The 21,411-nt window shown below is 39.8% G+C and overlaps 1 protein-coding gene across 4 annotated transcripts in view; it reads right to left on the reverse strand.

Annotated features, from left to right (window-relative positions):
- The window catches only part of DIAPH2 (diaphanous related formin 2), a 784,751-nt gene that overhangs the window by 180,722 nt on the left and 582,618 nt on the right, over window positions 1-21,411 (reverse strand). For all 4 annotated transcript variants that reach the window (XM_072125632.1, XM_072125631.1, XM_072125630.1 and 1 more), the window contains one exon: window positions 7,218-7,381. In XM_072125632.1, the coding sequence (XP_071981733.1) occupies window positions 7,218-7,381 (164 nt within the window). The remainder of the gene's footprint in view (window positions 1-7,217; window positions 7,382-21,411) is intronic.

Genomic DNA, 21,411 nt, shown 5'->3' on the forward strand with positions numbered 1-21,411 from the left:
AGACAGGAGAGCAGGGATCCGGCACACACCTACCGGTGATGATACTCGGAGCCCTGCCGGAACATAGGGCAGCCATGCAGCTAAAATGTAGGGTGGCGGATCCCCCAGGGTTTAGGTGGAAAATTCACAGCTGCTAAAAATACAATCTGCAGTTTAGGCTCCAGTCGCTTCCACTTAGCTTTAACTTGCTGAAAAAAGATTAGATTTGCTTTGTTGCAGAACAAGGTTCAGTGTTTGCAAATCAAGTTCACTGCAAGTATCCGAGGCCGCGCAGAGTGGAAGTATCCAGTGTAATGGCGTCATAACACGCAGGGGGATGGAGACCCAGTGACACAACAGACTGATTTTGGGGAAAATCCCAATGTTGTTATCCAAGTGACCCTGTCAGTATCTACCCTCGAACTCCTGTACTACAGGGAAGTGGACTTCACAAGGACAGGATCACAAAGCTGATACCACTTAAAATAGTCCCAGTGCTGGGGACGGCCGGCCTAAAAATTTACACCAAAGCCAACGGGGGATCAGGCAGGGAATAGTCAAGGGCAGTCCAAGGTCAGGGCAAGCAGAGGTCAGACAAAATCCAAGGAATAATCTGAAGGACAGAGCCGGCAGATCAAGACATGTCAAGTCAAGGTCATCAATAGAAACAGGATAGAGAATCGTAGGGCAGAATCACAGGAATCAGACTATAGGAGACTGCACAGGGATATCAAACTAGGAACCTCATTGTTAATGCTCCTTCCAGTGGTGAAAAATAACTTTTAAAAGTTAGGGTGTAGAAGGATTATACAAAGATACTTTTAACCTGGACACACACTGGACACTGAAATCAAGAAGGATTAATGAGGCCATATATCACAGTCCTGCTGCTACTAACTTACACACCAGTATTATTACACAGCTCTCCATGAACAATAGATAACTCTATCTGCAGGGAGCACAGAACACAGAAGTGTAAGGACAAGCTCACAGTGCAATTGGAGAAGCTACAATTCTGGAATGCAAATTCATATTTTTCATATATTTTTCATATTTTTCAACAGCTTCTTTATCTTTTACATTGTACAACACAGATCAGGTTAGTATACAGGAATAAGATAGGCTAGGGACCACAATGCTAAGGTCATTTCTTGAAGGGGGGGGGGTGCATTTCATTTCCAAGGTCAGAACCAGATTACTGGGACACATCAGATCTGAGTGCATTGGCCAATTCTAAGTTAGAGATTCACTGCATGGAAATTCTATGAAGACACCGGCCCACAAGAGAGGATAGAGACGAGACAGAATGGAACCCTAAAATATAGCAATGAGGTCTGTAAGTAACTAGCGGGTGCCAAAGGCAGGACGAAGGAAGCGACCAGGAACCACAAGTATGAAAAATAACCAACATACAAGATGACAAAGACCAAAAAGTTATTCCAGGCGTTCTACAATCGTAGCTGCAACTTCTTCATAGACTCTAAATCTACGAAGACATTAAGAATCAAGAGGAAAGATGCAACTTTGCTATAATAAATGATATCATATGAAAAATGTTACCAAACAAAAAACTAAAAAAAAAAATGTAAAAAACTAAATAATCTTCGGAGTCTTGAATTCTACAAATGCAAAAGAAAATACAAATATTCCAAAAATCTGCTCTACAGAGCTGAAAAATCACCGAAAAAAAGAAAAAAAGTTCTCAAAGCCAGAAAAAAAACAAACAAACAAAAAAAAGATGGTGAACAGGTTTCCTCTATTCTTTATAGCAAGAACATTACATCTTGATGGGTTCCTACAATCCTGTAATTATTTTCTCCTAATTAGCAATCTGTATACCTCCGTCTTTTGGGTATTTAGCACATCACCAGCGAGACGGCGCAGTAGATATTTACACAAGTTCCTATCTGTGCAGAGGAAATATAAAACTGTGAATTGAAGTTAAAAACAACCTGTGATGTTTATAGATCTCAGAACAGACGTGTAAGGTGTAAAATCAAGTTCTTGTCCCTTTAACAACAGAGAGACTACAGTCACAATGATATTAATAGAAAAAGCTCAGAAAACATACAGATACAAAGAAGAGAGATTACACAGAAATTACTGCTCTACTTTATACTCAGCGTTATTATTACTATAATACAACCCACTATATGAAATAATTTAACTGCTATATTGCTGCTACCTTTATACAGGAATATATCTACTATAATACTGCCCCTATGTACAAGACTATAGCTACTATAATACTGCCCCCTATGTACAAGAATATAACTACTATAATACTGCTCTAATGTACAAGAATATAACTACTATAATACTGCCCCTATGTACAGGAATATAACTACTATAATACTGCCCCCTATGTACAGGAATATAACTACTATAATACTGCCCCCTATGTACAAGAATATAACTACTATAATACTGCTCCTATGTACAAGAATATAACTACTATAATACTGCCCCCTATGTACAAGAATATAACTACTATAATACTGCCCCTATGTACAAGAATATAACTACTATAATACTGCCCCCTATGTACAGGAATATAACTACTATAATACTGCTCTCTATGTACAAGAATATAACTACTATAATACTGTCCCTATGTACAAGAATATAACTACTATAATACTGTCCCTATGTACAAGAATATAACTACTATAATACTGCCCCCTATGTACAAGAATATAACTACTATAATACTGCCCCCTATGTACAAGAATATAACTACTATAATACTGCCCCCGATGTACAGGAATATAACTACTATAATACTGCCCCCTATGTACAAGAATATAACTACTATAATAATGCTCCTATGTACAGGAATATAGCTACTATAATACTGCCCCCTTATGTACAGGAATATAACTACTATAATACTGCCCCCTATGTACAAGAATATAACTACTATAATACTGCCCCTATGTACAAGAATATAACTACTATAATACTGTCCTCCCATGTACAAGAATATAACTACTATAATACTGCCCCCTATGTACAAGAATATAACTACTATAATACTGCCCCCTATGTACAAGAATATAACTACTATAATACTGCCTCCTATGTACAAGAATATAACTACTATAATACTGCCCCCTATGTACAAGAATATAACTACTATAATACTGCCCCCTATGTACAAGAATATAACTACTATAATACTGCCCGCTATGTACAGGAATATAACTACTATAACACTGCCCCCTATGTACAGGAATATAACTACTATAATACTGCCCCTATGTACAGGAATATAACTACTATAATACTGCCCCCTATGTACAGGAATATAACTACTATAACACTGCCCCCTATGTACAGGAATATAACTACTATAATACTGCCCCTATGTACAGGAATATAACTACTATAATACTGCCCCCTATGTACAGGAATATAACTACTATAATACTGCCCCCTATGTACAAGAATATAACTACTATAATACTGCCCCCTATGTACAAGAATATAGCTACTATAATACTGCCCCCTATGTACAAGAATATAACTACTATAATACTGCCCCCCTATGTACAAGAATATTTTCCTGTAGAATTGAAGCTGATGAGGAAGAGTTAACTCCTCGGGGACTGATCACTATTTTGTTCCAAGTTTGATCACAGGAAGAGAATTTGGTTTTGGGATTGACATTGATTGCTCTGGATTTAAAGAGAAGGGGAAGAAATACTGGAGTTCATTGTAATCAGATCTGAAGTCACCCACAATCCCCCGGGAGCAGGTGTCAATTTTCATAATTTTCAATTTGAGCTAAAATATAGAAATAGTGGAACTGAAGTTTGTACAGATTCGTTTGTTCTATGCAGAGGCGCAGCTTGAATCTCCTTGGCAATGGTGAAAAATATGATATCTCCCTCCCCGCTCAGGACCGGCAGAGTCAGCGCCGGCACATGTGTCAGAACAGCCACATCCTCACCATAGGACAAGTCATTGGGATCTGCCATAGGATGAGTCTGGGGCATTTGTAATTCTAATTCTAAATATAAAAAAGGAATTTCGTGAGGACTTACCTCAAGTTTATGCCTAATATATCGCACATTGGTCATTCTGCTTGGGGAAACTTCCAGTTGACCCTAATGATGGAGATTGAAGGATGGGCATGATCCTAATGATGGAGGATGGGCAGGACCCTAATGATGGGGGGTATGAGGATGGGCAGTACCATTTTGATGAAGATGGGCAGGTCCCTAATGACAGAGGTGTGAATATGGGCAGGACCCTAATGATGAGCAGGATGCTAATGATGGAGGTGTGAGGATTATTTGGACCTTAATGATGTAGATGTAAAGCATGGGCAAGACCCTAATGATGAAGGTGTGATGATGGTCAGGACCCTAGCGATGGAGTTGTGAAGATGGGCAGGACCCTAATTATGGAGGTGTTTGTTCGAAACTCAACCAAAAACTCCCACACCTAAACATTGTGACAGAGTAGGGACCCTTGGGGGCCTACAGTTTAGAAGCAGGTTCTTCCTGAAACACATAACATCATATTTCAATGGAATTATTATAACCATCAAGCTACGGACAAGAACCTTACACACCCTGGCTGTCTGGAATTCAAACATCCTCCCTTCTCCTCAAACCCCCATCATTAGGGTCCTGCTCATCTTCACACCTCCATCATTAGGGTCCTGCCCATCCTCACACCTCCATCATTAGGGTCCTGCCCATCCTCACACCTCCATCATTAGGGTCCTGCCCATCCTCACACCTTCATCATTAGAGTCCTGTCCATCCTCACACCTCCATCGTTAGCGTCCTGCCCATTGGTGCAGGTAAGTGGACCTGAAACCCTGAAGGCAGATGCCTGTCCTCATCTTCCTACTGCATATTGGAGATGAACAATATTTATCCGGGCCGTGGATGACTATTCAGACTGTAGAAATTTAAAGCTAGAGTAATTACTATACCCTTAATGAAAGAATGCGGAATGCGTGTGAAAGAATGGTGGCACCATGAAAACATTTGAGGATCTGCAATCCCCATGTCCAAAATCTTTGAGTATAGCTCCATGGATCCTATTTATTGATAGGGTAATTACAGGACTATCCCTGGTGAAGAACAGGGGACAGGACTTGCTGGTTCCTGACTCTCCTAGTACAAAACACTGAGTAGGACCCATGTATCCATGATTTTTTGAGAGACGTCAGAGTGGTGGTCCCACAGGTACTGAGTGATAACCACAGGTACAACACCCAGAGCAGAAAGGCTGTTGTTGGAGTGGTGATATCAGGTTGGATGTTCAACTTTATTATAAAAAAATCTGATAAAAAGGAAAGGGTTTGAAAGAATTCCTGCCTTACCCGTATAAAACCATGAAACATTGTATCGGTATCAGTCGATACACTTCCTTTTGCTTCTCCACCTGGGATGGCAGTAAATTCCCATTAATGGCCAAGCATCTAAGTTTGGATTTTGTAAGATTGAAAACTTTTGCCCCGCTGTTTAATTCCCCTCTCTTGCTAGTGTTTTCATGGCGGGGCTCCCCATCATATTACCGCCTCTTTGCGGCATCCGTGGTTGCACCGCAGCTGAACGTTCCATATCTATTTCAAGAACAAAGGCCCTCAGCTCTCAGTCATCAGACAACCTGCCGCTCCTTCATGCGATGGCAGAACATGAAATCAATGGGATCAATATGTATACAGACAAAAGAAATGTTTCGGCTGAAAACAAAATGCCTGAATAAATATTTGAACATAGGAACATTTGAGTGGATGATGCATGAAGACGTCCAGGCTTCGGAGACTCTTCAATGAAAGATGAGATGGGATAGATGGGATCTGTATAGAGGAAATGCTAATATAGTATCTCTTTGTATCTACAATAAGGTGTCACCTCCAGCATTGAATAGACTCATGGGGGCTCTTAGACAGAATCTTAAAATTGTCCTCCTCCAAAAGCCTCTTTAAGACGTAAGTCACATGAGAAATATACTAATCAAAGAAAGTCTCACTAAAGAAGCCTTATGACCATTGGATGGACCCATGACACTTTTTTGGTCAATCCCAGATGAAATACATATGGGACTTCATCTTCTTTATTCGGAAACATTCACAAAATCTTTATAAAGAACCAATTGTACAAGGTCTATAGATATAACGTATTACACAATGGGGCACATTTACTAAGGGTCCGCAGCCGCGAATCCGTCGGGTTTTTCACGAATATTTCCAGTTTGCGCTGTATTTCACGGGATTGTGGCGCACGCGATCGATTTTTGGCGCAATCGCGCCGACTTTCGCGTGACAGAAATCGGGGGGCGTGGCCACCGGACAACCCAAAGGATTCGGAAAAACCGCAGAATTTAAAAAGCCATTTGTGTTGCAAGATCAAGCACTCACATACACAAGAAAAAAGCAGGTGAACTTCGGCGGACCTCGGCGCAGCAGCGACACCTGGTGAATATCGGCGCACGGACCTTAGTGAATCCCAGCAGCACCCGAATCAGCGTCGGAGAACCCGCCGCTGGATCGCGACTGGACCGGGTAAGTAAATGTGCCCCAATGTCTCATCATCTCAGACTAATGCAACCTTCATGGATGATTGCAGCTTATCCCTTTTTTTAGGTTCTTGTGTCTTATAATACATGAGTCCTCTTGACATGTGGTCCAATATGATTCATTAGAATGAAGCCAATAAGTAGAAGCTGCTGGGCCCCAGTGAAAGCTCTGTACTTGACAAAATTGTTTTGTGGATGTGGGCACGCTCAAAAGACGGTTTCGGAAGTGAATAATAATTCAAATACAAAATTCCTTAAAAATTGCAACAAATACTTGATCTTAATTTATGACAGACAATATAGTATTTTTACAGATGGATATTATATATACTTTGATATTTCGATCATACAGTATGTGGACTAGATTCGTCTGCTCTGTACTTGACCCTGTACTATGGGCCTATTCATAAAGGCAAAAAACATCTTATGGGTCCCCACAGAGACTGGGCCTAAGTGCATCTGCAGATAAAGTATAATATGACACTTTCAGGCAGTGTATATGTTACAATCTTCTTTTGGCCAGAGGTAATTTTGACCTCCACACCTTCTCAGCTGGAGTCACTCCTTTCCCACCATCATTACAGACTCCATGTGGATACATAAGGCTCAGGATATGCATTTATATTTCTCTTTTTCCAAAATTGATACAAAATTTGTGCACAAAAGCAGAGGATAATAATAAAGAAAGTTGTACTCACCAAGAAGAGCGAGCGGAAGCTGCTGAGATCTCCAAAGAATTCCTCCACACTGACTGCCTTGGGATCGAAGGTGAAGTACTCTCCCAGGTTGTTGTAGAGCTTGTTCATGTTGTTGTACATGTTGGAGAGCTTCTCACACTGCTCTCGGGCACTCTTTGCAAAGGTGTAAGTACTTGTTAAGCAAAACCTCTCAAGATCAGAATTTTTAACAAACTCAAGCACAACACGTCTCATCCATGTACTCAAACAAAGAATTTTTCAAAGAATCTGCCACAGAAAATATTGTATTAGAACTATTAGTTCTCCGATGTCTTTGGACCTAATTTTTACTTACCCACAGAGTTGGATCTATTATGTCACTTGGAGCTACTCCTAACAGCGGTCAAAATCCTCCCCTGCTATTCACTCTTTGACCCTCACATTTTTGGATAAGTCACCATTGAATAACAGCTTATCCAGACATCTGGTTTACCGGGTGGACACCACCTAAATATATTTTCCAGTAACACTCGAGGCCTGTGACCATCCTGCTCCTCCTGACCAGTCATGGCTGCATCATGCTTCTCCTCCCACTGGGCTAACACATATACATGTTTCTCAACAGAAAGGTTCTAAACTAGCCATGGACTTGCTTTTCTCCTGTGTGGACCTGGACATGTCAAAGGCTATGGGGCAGATTTATCAATCAGTCTGAAAGTCAGAATATTTCCAGTTGCCCATGGCAACCAATCACAGCTCAGCTTTCATTTTACCAGTGCTCATGAATATTTTAAAGGGGAGCTGTGATTGGTTTCCATGGACAACTAGAAATATTCTGACTTTCAGACTTCTTGATAAATCTGCCCCTATGTCTGTGCCTCCCACCAGACCCATGGCCTGATTATCAAGTGCAAGTGATTGCAAGTACTCTAGCCTAGGCTAGTCGTGGCCTACACCATGGCCACTGTAAAAAATGGTTTCTGTGCGGCAGTGATGCCCAGATGCCTATAGACGAGTTAAAGGGTGAAAACCAGGAAGGTTGGTTGGAAAATGCTCTTATATGTTGCCCAAAACTTGCAGGTGCCACAATGGGGGGAATTTGTTAAGATTGACATTTTAAACGCCTGTCTTAAAATTCCCCCCAGGTATACTGGATCTACTAAGAGATTCAACCCCTTGGTAGATATGGACACAATCTTTAGACCTCTTTAAACAAGGTCTGACCTGTCGGATAAAACCGGTGGAGACTATAGTAAATGTCAAAGTGGCAAGCATGGCGGAAAAATCTTCACAATCGGCACAGATGGGGAGATTTTCATGTGTTCTTCGACAGAAAACCAGAGAAGGCTGAATATATCTCCCCCAATGAGTAAACTAGCGACTCCGTTTTACACTTATCTGGTGGAACCTTCTATCTCATTCCACCCCTCATTTTCTAATCACTGGTTTGTTTTACAATTTGATTCTGATATAGAAGAAGATCCTACTCATTTTGTGTGCATTAACCTAGATCTTCCATTAATAAATCTCCTCCCCAGAATTGGCGCCTATCTCCTCCATACGGTTACATGACGTCACCGCCTTTACTTCTATTGTGAGCAGGTAACGCTCTATTTCCGTTCCTCCATGTCTCGCTATGTATTTCTAGGTAACCATCCTGCAAAGTCTCTTATTAATATTGAAAACTCTCTTGGCGCAGGGAACATATTTCTACAATTTAAACATGTTTTTAGCACATGGTATGCAAATTGTGGAATAATCTGAAACACCATCTGCTTTCGCTCCATAAATGATTTTTTTTTGTGTCTCCAGAAACTCGTATAGAAGTTAAAAATTTACGTAAGTAAAGAAAGACGAAAAGTTTGCAAGACATCAACCTCCAAGGACAAGGAGGATTCTGGGAGTAAAGTTTTAGGAGATGTGATCCCATTTATCCACAGTCCCCATAATATCAGTTCCCGGAAACTAGGACATGGAATGGAAATACAGGGAATAAAAATTGTTGCATTTCCAGTTTATGTCGTAAGAAAATATTTTATATTTTTGAGCAGTAACACAAACATAAAAATGCTGCACACATCTGAAATCTCGGAGAAAATCTGTGGCAGAATCTACAGAAATAGTAAGTAACAAGGAAAACTTTTCTCAAACATTTCTTAAAAGGGAATTTCTAGCACTCAAATATCAGGATGGTCCCCACGCAGAGGAGGGATGTAGGTTTACACAGATGGGTTGCTAAAATAGCTCCCAATTGAGAAAATAGTGAGGGACCAGGTGAAGACCCGCACCCACCACTTGGTAGGGTAACCTGGCCCATCTCAGACATACAAGAACACTTGTGCATGCTTAATGCAATATTGTACCTTTAAAGTGGTTTCCAAATAAGTGATCTATCATATTGGTGAAAAACCAAGCACCCACACCAATAAAGTCATCCTCGTTGGCTCTGTCCAATGTGTAGGGGCTTTTAAGTTGTAATCCTTCTCAGCATGGCCACCACACAGTGAATGGAGCAATCTGCCTCCATCTCCCTGCACTAGGTGGCTTTAGTGCCAAAGGATGATTGGTGGGGGTGCCAAGTGTGGAATCCCCTCTAATCTAATGAAGAGCCAGAAATATCAAAATCATCCTGCAGATGAGAAAAATCTCAAAGAAATGGTTAACATTTCCTCCAAACTGTCCATCCCTTTCAGCAAGTGTTTTGTCCATTACTGATGCGTGACGTAACCAGTCCATGTCCTCTTCTCCACTAGATGCTATGTCTTAGAGTTGCACATCCAGTATGAAGATGCCTTGGAGACCTTAGAAGGTCTGGTGACCCCTCGACTCTCACAATTAATGAAGCAGAAGGAACAATTAATCATAACAAAGTCTAATGCAAGCGACACGTGACGCAGGAGCCAAGTGCTTCATCTCTAGCCGCGAGACGAGAGACATAAGCGGCACGTGTAAATACAGATAATAACAAGGTCTCATCCTAGAGGTCCTCCACCCATCTCCTCCGCACAATATCTTCTTGATCTGAGCCGTGTAAAAGAACATGAGAGGAGCGATGCTCGTACTAATCAGCTTAGCTTCAGACGCCGCTTCCCTTTTATGACACTAATCTTTATAATATTCTCGATCCCAGAAGATTGATAAATCTACTTAGTTCACGTTTTATGAACCTCTTTTATGGACTTAGATTTACTTTTTCCTTCCCAAAAGACACAGGGGATATAATCAGCCGCAGATATTGATGAAATCTTGTGTCTAGTCGAGGATTATGAGATATTGAGCAAATGACACGTATATGACCTTTAGGCATCCAGTGTGACCTTGAGTACAATAAGACTCAAATAGTGGATGTGGATAATGGGGGGCCCCTACACCAGTCATTAAATTGGGGCTTATTATTGAAGCTTAGCTAAGACTATGACACTCAACCATTCCAGCGGAGGGATATTGGTACCTGCTGGAGGTCCCATAGAAGAGAATGTGGTCACGGCACACCAGCATAGCGCGATTCCTTATAGGGTTCTTTAGGGCTCTAAGGACCCTTTATTTGCAACCAAAGGTCTTCATGAGACATCCCCTTTAATACAAGACAACAGGCTTTCCATGAGCTACGGCCTATGTTGACCGGATGTTGACGCTACGACTGCAAGACTTTTTACTGTAAAGAGAAGGCATAGAGGGGCACGGACAAGAATTTCCTCTTTTTACGGATCCATTAGAGATACGGTAAATCAGTCGTTCTATATTCATTGCCTTTAATTGTGATGAGACTTTCTATTCCTGACAAATACAGTGATTTCTTACTACAACCTGGGTGCAGTCTTAATGCCCTGCAGCCCTTGAAATGAGGAACATCTGTTCTACTGTCTGGAGGTTACTTCTGATAAAATGAGGATGTTCTTAATATCGCTGACATTTCTGCATCACTTGGTAACAAATATACGGCAGCAGAGGAGGCTGCGGGAAGCTGATGTCTGGATCCACACTAGAAATACTCTGCCATATATCATAGCTCATCTCCACCACTCTCCATGGGGGCCTATAGGTGGCGCTGTCCTGGGACTGCACATGATGTCACTGAATCAACTACTGAATCAATAGGAATCTCTGTGATCAGCCTAAAAAAAATATGAAATCAGTCCAAAAAATGGATTTATAGTAAAAATATAAATGCTAATTTAATCAAATAATTAAATTTAATCAAATAAAATGGATAATTATTTTTCCTCTTTGTCTCTTCTCTTGGATGCCGTTACTTTTAGCTATAATTTACTAGACGTCGCATAATTAGATAAGCAAGAGATAAGGATTTTTGTAAATATTTACTTGAAATGTAAAATTTACTCAATTAAATATTTGCAAAAATTACCCCAAATTTTTTAATATTATTTCTATTGATGATAAACGTGTATTTTCTCATTTAAATATAATTTATAAAATATTGTAGCACTTTCATCTTCTAATTTATATTCCTGATATTGTAAACATAAAAAATATATAAAATTAAAACCTATGTACCCCTTCCTTCTACTCACTGCCTTGTACCTGGCTGAAAGATAACTGGCTGCAGCAGGAGCGCCCCCTTGTGTCTGCAAGGGAGCAAAAACATCTTCAGGCCCCACCTCTTAGTTAGGCTCCTCCTCGCTTAAAAAGGAAAACAATCAGCAGGAGGTTAAACCAGGAGTTTTCTGCAGGATTTTTGCATTAAGGTTTCAAGGACATCAGTGACTACCAGGTACATGTAGAAGTCAAGTAGGGGGACATGGGAACAACTCTCCATGTCCCCAAAACATGAAGGACGATGGGGAAGAAATGTTCATTCACAATTAAATACAATTGACAATAAAGTTGAAGCCTCTTATAGTTGTTGCAAGTGCACCATCACCTAGGAGAGGTAATTCTGGGCAATGTTCCATTTTAGCTGAGCAATCAAGAAAATAAAGAGTTAAATGGTCTGTATAACATGGGGTCAGTAGAATAGAGCTACTAAACCCAATCTTCTGCGTTTAACTCCCCCTCCAGTTACAATTCTGCTATTTCATAATAAAATGGGAACGGAACCTGCTGAGCGCAAGTGTGAACTGAGCCTAAGAGTCCTGTTATAAGTCTCTATCCAGTCAAAGTACTAAAAAACTTTAATAATGATTGATCTGATGGATATCTAAACAACTTGATGATGGATTCCATAGATCACTGGTCCTGATGAAACTAGTTTGGTCCACCACTGATTATTGTGTCTGGTTAGTCATTGTCTGACCCATTACCAGAAGATCTGAGGCTCCATCTAGACAGGAAACCTTATAAGATGACCAACAAGATCTTCATTTCCAAGTACAGGTGGTTTTATAGTGGAATGGTCTGATCTGCTGAAACGTGGTCTTCTCAAAGAGAAGGTCTCAAAAGACAGTTCATAGGAGACGGAATGAAATGAACCGGCAAGGTACACCGTGATGAAGAGAATTCCTAACAAATGAACAATAACTGAGCCTCTTCCTAAATCTCGTCTACTTTTTTGTGCGATTGGAGCCGAATTTAACCTTTGTAAGAAGAACGAGTTGTGTTTGACAGCAGAACAGACAGGAAGAGATATTATTACACCGGGAGGAGAATGAAGAAGTCAAAGAGGAGAGGCTGGAGACGGAGTCTTGTGACGGAGATGATAAGGTATAATCAGACGCGCCATACTGCTCCTACCATATGGGCTTAGACTAATAGCTGTACATAGTCTTCCTCTTACATATGTCTCGTGTAATTAAGCCACTGATGTCGGGATCGCAGAGTGTCGACTAGTTTGGCCCGTGTGGTATTAGTCATTCATGCTGCGTTGGCTCCACTTTCAGTCGGTCTATTTATTATGCACATTAATTTCACACCGATGACATTTTGTCTGAGCTTCTATCATTCGGATATTTTTTGTGTGTTTTTTACAATAATAATCAGTGGATGATCAGTCCTAGCAGCAGAGGCGTCAACGGTGGTCTCTATCAATTGGGTTATAGGGCAGGAGATCTCTTGGATGATGATTACAAGCTCAGTTAACTCTTGGTATCCTTTAATAAGTGTTGTGTCACTGATCGGGATAAGTAGAGCTGATGAACCGAACCCAAACCCCCACTGGTAAAACCTGCAATTGGTCCTGGCACCGATCACAGGTGTCAACTCTTTAAGTGGGACCAGCAAAGCCCTTGGTTGCACTTAAATACAGGGCGTGCATGCACTGCCCCTTACATGCCAATGGTGCATACATGCTGGCATTTTCTCCAGCATCGCTGCTACCTGTGAGATTATTGATCGTGCCAATCATTGATCCCAGGTGTTAATAGTAGGAAAGGAAATACAAGAGTCAAACTCAAACAGGTCTGCTCATCACTAGTTACTGATTCAGGAGCAGTTAGAAGAATGTTCCCAAGAAATCAGTGGCATTATTTTGATGATTAGCAACTATACTGTAAGATTGAGGGTGTACCTAAGTCTACTCCAGCCAAGGACCGTCCCCCTGACAACAAGTAGCCCAATTCACGTACTAAGTTGCAAAATGAATAGTTTTGGTTACTCAGGAATGCTAGGAGCTACAGAAAAAAAATTCCAGCAGCACTGGAATCATTGAAATGCCACCTATTAGAGGAGTCAAGATGGTGATAAAGATGGCAAAGATGGTTGGGGTGGCAAAAAGTCCTATTTCTAGTATCAGCCCATGCTATCACTGCCCTAGGCATGGGCAGCACAGGGGCTTTCCTGTTTTCTCCCTGATCTCATCTCCCGGTTCATTGGGTTAGACAAAAATTTGTAACACATCAATGTTTTTTAGAGAAAACTCACCATGCTGGTCCATGAGTTATGGCTGGAACTGAAATGGTGGCAATTATATAAACACTTGAAAGTTGAAATACCAAACAAGATCTAAGGACCAGAAGTGGCGCCATTTCTGTAAAAAAGTAGCCAAGTGTAGCCACTTAATAGCACAAGACGTGGGGAAAAATAATCTCTGCACAAATTCTCACAACCTGTTAAAATAAGGAGCACAGCCAAAAAAAGTCATGCTCCCTTTCCTCCAGCCACGTCATAGCAACCACATGAGCTTCTTCTTTAGAAAATCTTTACACGGAATCTTATTTCTTTGTAGTCATAAACTTGCAAATGGTAAGTGTGAAGCCTTGAACTGGACCTTCGTGTCCCTGTAGAGAATGGAGATACCAGATCTGCACCGTGTTCTCAACACATCTATTGCAGCCACATCCATCTATCAGATGGGCCTACAAAAATAGAAGAGGATTTTTGGATAGGTTTAGGCTTGGAAAAATAACAATAAGCCACAAAAGCACAGCAGAAGAGGGGACTGGAACAATTACTTGATACCAGGGGCTATTTTATGGTAAGGTCCTCACGATCCCTGGTGGTCCAAGGCCACCCCAGTTCAGCACTGACCACCTCTATGATCAAAATGTCTCTGACAGGTAGTACATGTGGACTCGTCCTCATTCCCCCTGGAGGCCAACTGGGTAGTACCTATGGACAGGTCTACATAATCCCTGGTGGTCCAAGGCCACCCCAGTCAAACTCTCACCAACTGCTATGATGTAAATGTCTCAAACAGGTAGCACATATGGACAGGTCCTCACCATATCTGATGGGCCAGGGCCACCCCATACTACCCCTATGATCTATATGTCTCTGTAAGGTAGTACAAATGGACTGATCCTCATCCTCCCTAGTGGTCCAAGACCACCCCAGTCCAGCACTGACCACCCCTTTGATTTATATTTCTCTGGTAGGAAGTACATTTGGACAGCTCCACATCCTCCCTGGTGGGTCAAGAACACCCCAGTCCAACACTGGCCAACCCTATGGTGTATCTGCAGGTAAGTACACAGCAGTAAGAGTTGCCTTACAATCTCCATTCATGGCTGAACCCGGGCTGCATTAGGTTTCACTCTGCACATTTTCTCTCTGTTTCGCTACACTTTCAGAATTTTAACAAAAAGTCAAAATGAAAACCACAAATTTCCTGCAGAAATCGATGGGAGGTGTAATCTGTGCCGTGTCCCGTATTTTAAATGCAAACGACCGTCTTTCAGAAGTTGATTTATGGCTTTTGGTGCATTTCAAACTGGTGCTGAAATCCCGACCTCGCTCCTAAATATCCTCCCGCGCCTCAGCCCGATGTATTTCTAGGCTGTAGTTAGATGTTTCCTTTACATATTAAGGGTAATGAGAGTTTATTGAAGTAATAAACTTGGGTTCCACCAAATGCGTCTTCCCCGTCTGTTGCTGCATTTCAGCCTATAAACAACATTAATGTCATCAAGCCCTGGAGCGCAACGCACAAAGGATTACAAGGCTTCGTCCTTTATTTAATCTTCCAATCACTCAATAGGAAATGTATCAATGTCTGCTTTAAAGCGACGCTCCGCAATGTCAGTGATATACAAGTGAATTGAAGGTCACAAGCCAAAGCTTTCTAGTAATACAGTATCCCAGCACAGGACTGGGGGGTCCATTAGGGAAAATCTCCTACAAAAGGTATCCCCAATAGGATGATTGAAGGGGCTCAAAACCTGAACTTTCCCCTTTTAGGGTCTCAAAACATAAATTTTCCCCATTAGAAAATAGAGGATGGACATTAGGGCAAGGAAAATATCAATACCGGCAAAAGAAAACTGGAAGGGGAAGAAGAAGGTCCAAAAGAAAGGGAAGAGATAAAAAGGGGGAAGGAGATGTAAAAAAGAATAAATAATGGAATTTTTAACTTAAAGGGGTATTCTCATCTGGGCATTTACATTTAATTTGGGTAAATTACTGTACTTTAGTCCTAGGCTACAATAATCAGCTATAACAGTTATCACAGGTGTCTGTAATGAAGATTTATTGTTAATCCTGGTTCTTATGACAATCCAACATTTTTAAAATCCACTTGTCACAGAAACCAAAAAAAATTTGACTGGGGTTACAATAATAAAGTATATGGTTCCGACTTACATACAAACTCAACTTAAGAATAAACCCACAGAACCCTGTATGTAACCCGGGGACTGCCTGTACTTATTTGGGGGGGGGTTGTTGAATAAGAGCGATTATAATAAAGAAATGTACCGTCAGTTGAACGACACACAGGTCTATAGCAAATTAAAGGGAGACCCTACAAGTGGACATAAAATAAAAAGAGTTAAGTCAATTAATCAGGTGGACAAACAAGAGAAATGTTATTTGTGAACAAGAGTCAAGATATTTGGATATAATGACCCCCAAAATTCTAGTGATATATTACCTCCCAAAGTACCTAAATGTCAGAAAAATTCCCCAGGACACCCAACAGTGTCGGGAATTGGTTCTCTCACCAGTCATTTGGGACGATACATAGATTTATTTCTTCAACCACTAGTGAACAATATGAGCTCGTACATTAAGGATTCACAAAATCTTGAATCGAAATTTTGAAGGAGATAATGCTAGATAAAACTGAAAAGATATTGTTATGTTCTTGTAATGTCTCTTCACTATATACAACTATTCCGCAGGATTTGGGAATAATGGTGGCAAAGCAAAGGTTAGAAAATGTTATGTATTTGAGTGAAGATAGAAGACAAGTCATTATAGGGGGGATGGAATTTTGTCTGAAACTTTACTATTTTTGGTTTGATGGTCAATTCTTTCCCCAAAAAGAAGGAACACAATGGTGGTAAATTTGTCCCCAGCGTCGTCAACATATACAGGCGGTCCCCTACTTAAGGACACCCACCTTACAGACAACCCCTAGCTACAGACGGACCCCTCTGCCCCCTGTTACCTCTGGTGAAGTCTCTGGATGTTACTATAGTCCCAGGATGCAATGATCAGCTGTAAGGTGTCTGTAATGAAGCTTTATTGATAATCCTTGGTCCCATTACAGCAAACAATTTTGAAAATCCAAATGTCACCGGGACAAAAAAAATTTTTGTCTGGAGCTACAATTATAAAATATACAGTTCCGACTTACATACAAATTCAACTTAAGTACAAACCCAAGGAACCTATCTTGTACGTAACCCGTGGACTGCCTATAAATGGAACATTGGGAGAAATAATTTTTTTTCAGAAGATAATAGATTTAGAAGTAGGATGATAATATACAAAAGATACATCGATGATTGCATTATTATTTGGCGAAGGAGGAAATGAAATTCAAACAACTTGTAAACGATATGAATAGCAATGAATATAATCTGATATTTACGTATGAGATAGGAGAGAAGAAGATACAACGTTTTGGATTTGGAACTATGCAGGAATGGGGAGGAAATAAGTGCAAAGAATTTTTTTAAGCCTGTCGATGATAATAATTTTATTGAATATAGTAGCCCTGGATACAAAATATCCCTAGAGGACAGATGAAAAGAATTCAGATAAACTGTACAGAGAAGAAGGACTTGGCAAACCAAGTTGAAATAATACAAGATTAGGTTTATAGAAAGGGGGTTCCCCGAGTATCTACTGAAGGATGAGGAAGAAAAGAATAAAAGAAAGGAACATATAAATGGAGAAAAGGCAAAACTGAATCCACTACAGGCAGTCCCCGGGTTACATACAAGATAGGGTCTGTAGGTTTGTTCTTAAGTTGAGTTTGTATGTAAGTCGGAACTGTATATTTTATCATTGTAATCCCAGCCAGAACTTTTTTGGTCTCTGTGACAATTGGATTTTAAAAATGTTGAGGTGTCATAAAAATCAATATTAACACTAAAGCTTCATTACAGACACCTGTGATAACTGTTACAGCTGATTATTGTAGCCTAATGCTAAAGCACAATAAATTACCAATATCCAGAGGTCCGTTTGTAACGAGGGGTCGTATGTAAGTCGAGTGTTCTTAAGTAGGGGACCGCCTATATTACTAACTATTCTAAAGAAGGAAACAAATCTGGGAAAAAACTGCTATATACTATATGGAGATCCATTGATTGGGAATTTACTTCCAAAAAAAGCCCAAAACGATTTTTAAAAAAAGCCCCTAATTTAAAAGACCTGATAACACACAGCTACAGTAAGGCCAAAAAAGATACAGTACAAGGTATTTTTCATTGTGGAAAATGCAAGGAATACCAAGAAACTAAAGGGAAAAGGAAAATCTTAATGAATCATTTTATACAAATCAATAATCAAACTTTAGAGATTAAGAGTTGTATGACTTGCGATACTCAAAATGCTATCTATCTTCTGACATGTCCTTGTGGCCTTGGATATGTAGGAAGAACAGGGAGAAAGGGCCTGGGAGCAGTGTAGGAGCAAAAGGAAGGGAATTTTGTATCCGCACAATTGAAACGTTAGCCCAATTCAGATCCAGATCTAATTTGGATTTGGGGCAGTAGAAAACATCACGGGACATTAGCGGGCAGAATGGGGGGAGAAGTTTTTGATTGGATGCACGTAACTAAATAAGTTCGCCAAAGGGTCTGCTAAAAAAGAAAAAAGCAAGACTGATTACGATTGGATAACGTTCCGGGGGTTTGATGAAGTGGGCTTATCTACCCAAAAGGATGTGCGGTTCTCTCTATAGTCCGACAAGTAAATTTCACTAAGGTCCGATAGGGGGCGTATACAAGAAATAATCCTGCGATTGGATAGAATAAACATGAGGTATTTTAAAATACAGCAAAGTGTGGGTAGCGGGAAAATTAAAACTAAGAATAGGGAATTTGATGTTTTTTAAAACTTTATGGTGTTAGAAATTGAAAGGATATGCACATTACGTATTTTGGATATTTTGATGCTAAATTTATACAAAGTTGAATGAGGGTATAAAAGGGAAAATGAAGTGATCTCGGCCCTGCCCCAGATGAAGCTATTGAGCGAAACCCAGGGTTGGGTGTGAATTTGGCTTATGAGCTGGATGCAGAGTTTTAAACTATTATGCCGTTTTTAAAGGGAACCTGTCATCAGATATTGGCCTAATTAACCACTACCAATGTTGTCAAGCAGTTGAACAGCTTCTAGATCACGTTTCTCTCATGTGTATAATGACATCATCCAGAAAATCTACTTTGTAGTGAGTTATTTCTTAGATGTACAAAGTCAGGGAGGCGGAGAGTTTAACACTGAAGTCAAGCTCTCCTTGCCTATGAACACCTCCGTATCAATCAGACTTCAGGAGATCTAATATCCCTAGAAGTATGACCATCAATTAAAGTGAAGTGGGTGTTCTAAGGCAAGGATAGCTTGACTTCAGTGTTAAACTCTCCGCCTCCTTGACTTCAGAAAACCAATTTAAATCTGACTTCAAAGTTGATTTTCTGGATAAGGCTGCCACGCTGAACCATAGAAGAAACATCATCTAGAAGCTGCTCAGCTGCTTGACAACATACCGGTAGTGGTTTATTAAGACAATTTCTGATGACAGGTTCCCTTTGAATTTGAAAATTGTAAATAGACTACAATAAGAGATAAGGAACCTTTAACCCTATAGGCTATGCTACGTTTTCTTTGATGATTTCCCTCTAGAGATTATTGCCATGCATGTATGTGGAGGTATATCATAACAGTCTGAATGGTGACCTGTCTTCTATGAATGAATCCCTGGAAGAACCCAAATCTGAATCATTTTCTTGACTGTGTTTTTATAGATCAAAACGTTGAGCCACAGTTTGTGAGGTTTTACCTCTACCTTTTCATATTTTATAGGATTATTAAAGAGGCTCAAAACCTGAACTTTCCCTTTAAGCCTCCCATATACTCAGTGGAGACCAAAGCTCATTATTAAAAATGAAAGGAAGCCTAAGAACCATAATCATTATATATATATATGATTTTAGAATGAAGGAGGCCATGGATAACAAATATAAGAAAATTTATATTTACATTATATATTATTATTATTATTATTATTATTATTATTATTCCTTAAATTACTTTTCATTATGGGAATAATATATAATAATCCAATAAAAATATCTTATTATTTTATGCACAATAATAATAATAATTTTATTAGAATTTATGATGACTATTTCTCACTGATTCACTATGTAACTTAGCAGCTCTGGGTAGCTTTGTGAATGTTGTTACTTAGAGAACTCTGAAAAATAGATGTATAGGTGTCCTCACACTGCTGTGTTCTTAGCTCTCAGAATTGTGTTGCCTAAATGCTCCTCCTCTGTGCTCTAAGTAAAAGCTTTTAGCTTAATAAGGCAGAAGTTACTCAGAGCAGAGGGGACGGGCTGCTTAATGCAGAGAGCACAGAACAAAGCAGTGTGAGGACTCACCTTCAATGTACTTGTTGAAGCTACAATCATGGAATACAAATTCCTTTTTTCAGAGTTCTCCTGCTAATGACAATACTGACAAAGCTTTCCATGACTGCCTCATTACGCAGAGCATCAGTGTAGTGTACATATTCTGACTAAAAATAACTAATCAAAGCAAAATAACAATTATATACGGAGCAATGAAAGATAATCACATTAATAAATTGGTAATGTATTATGCAATCTATTATATTATTATCTAATATGTATTAATATTATTCACAAAAATAATAAATGCTGAGTTCTTTTATTGGATTATAATTAAACACTATTTATTATTCTCATAATGAAATGTAAATTAAGGATGATCACAGCAATAATAATTTAATAATTGCTCTATTTTATCGTTATATAAGTGGCAATAATTAGAGATGAGCGGACCAGAACTTCTCGTCAGAGTTCGGGTGCACCCAACATATTAACGCCCCTAGCTATTAGCTATGGCTGTGATTGGCCAAGGTAACCCCCTCCGGCCAATCAAAGCCATAGCTAGTTGCTAGGGGTGTTGTGTTTTTCAGTCTCTGATCCGGCAATATGACTGGGTCCTACAGATCGCACATGAACCTTGAACCCGACAGGGAAGTTCGGGTCTGTTCTCGCATACAGAACTTTAAAATAATGGGAATGCATAGAGAGAAATTCTCGAATTGATAATAATATTATTTAAAACTACATTGTGTAAGACATTCAAAATATAAAAAAATAATATATAAAATAATATAACTAATATAAAAAAAAATAATTTTCAGAATAATGTCATTAGATATTATATATATTGTTTCCCCTAAATCCCTTCCCTTCCTTGGTTGAACTTGATGGACATTTATATATACACGGTATATATATCCGGTGCTCCGCTCCGTAATACCCAATATATAAACTTTAGCTAAAGGTGAACATGACCTGGTGGAAGTCTCCACCAAGAACCAACAATTTCTTCTCCA

The sequence above is a fragment of the Engystomops pustulosus genome, chromosome 9, assembly GCF_040894005.1.
Source record: "Engystomops pustulosus chromosome 9, aEngPut4.maternal, whole genome shotgun sequence".
Classification (NCBI taxonomy): domain Eukaryota; kingdom Metazoa; phylum Chordata; class Amphibia; order Anura; family Leptodactylidae; genus Engystomops; species Engystomops pustulosus.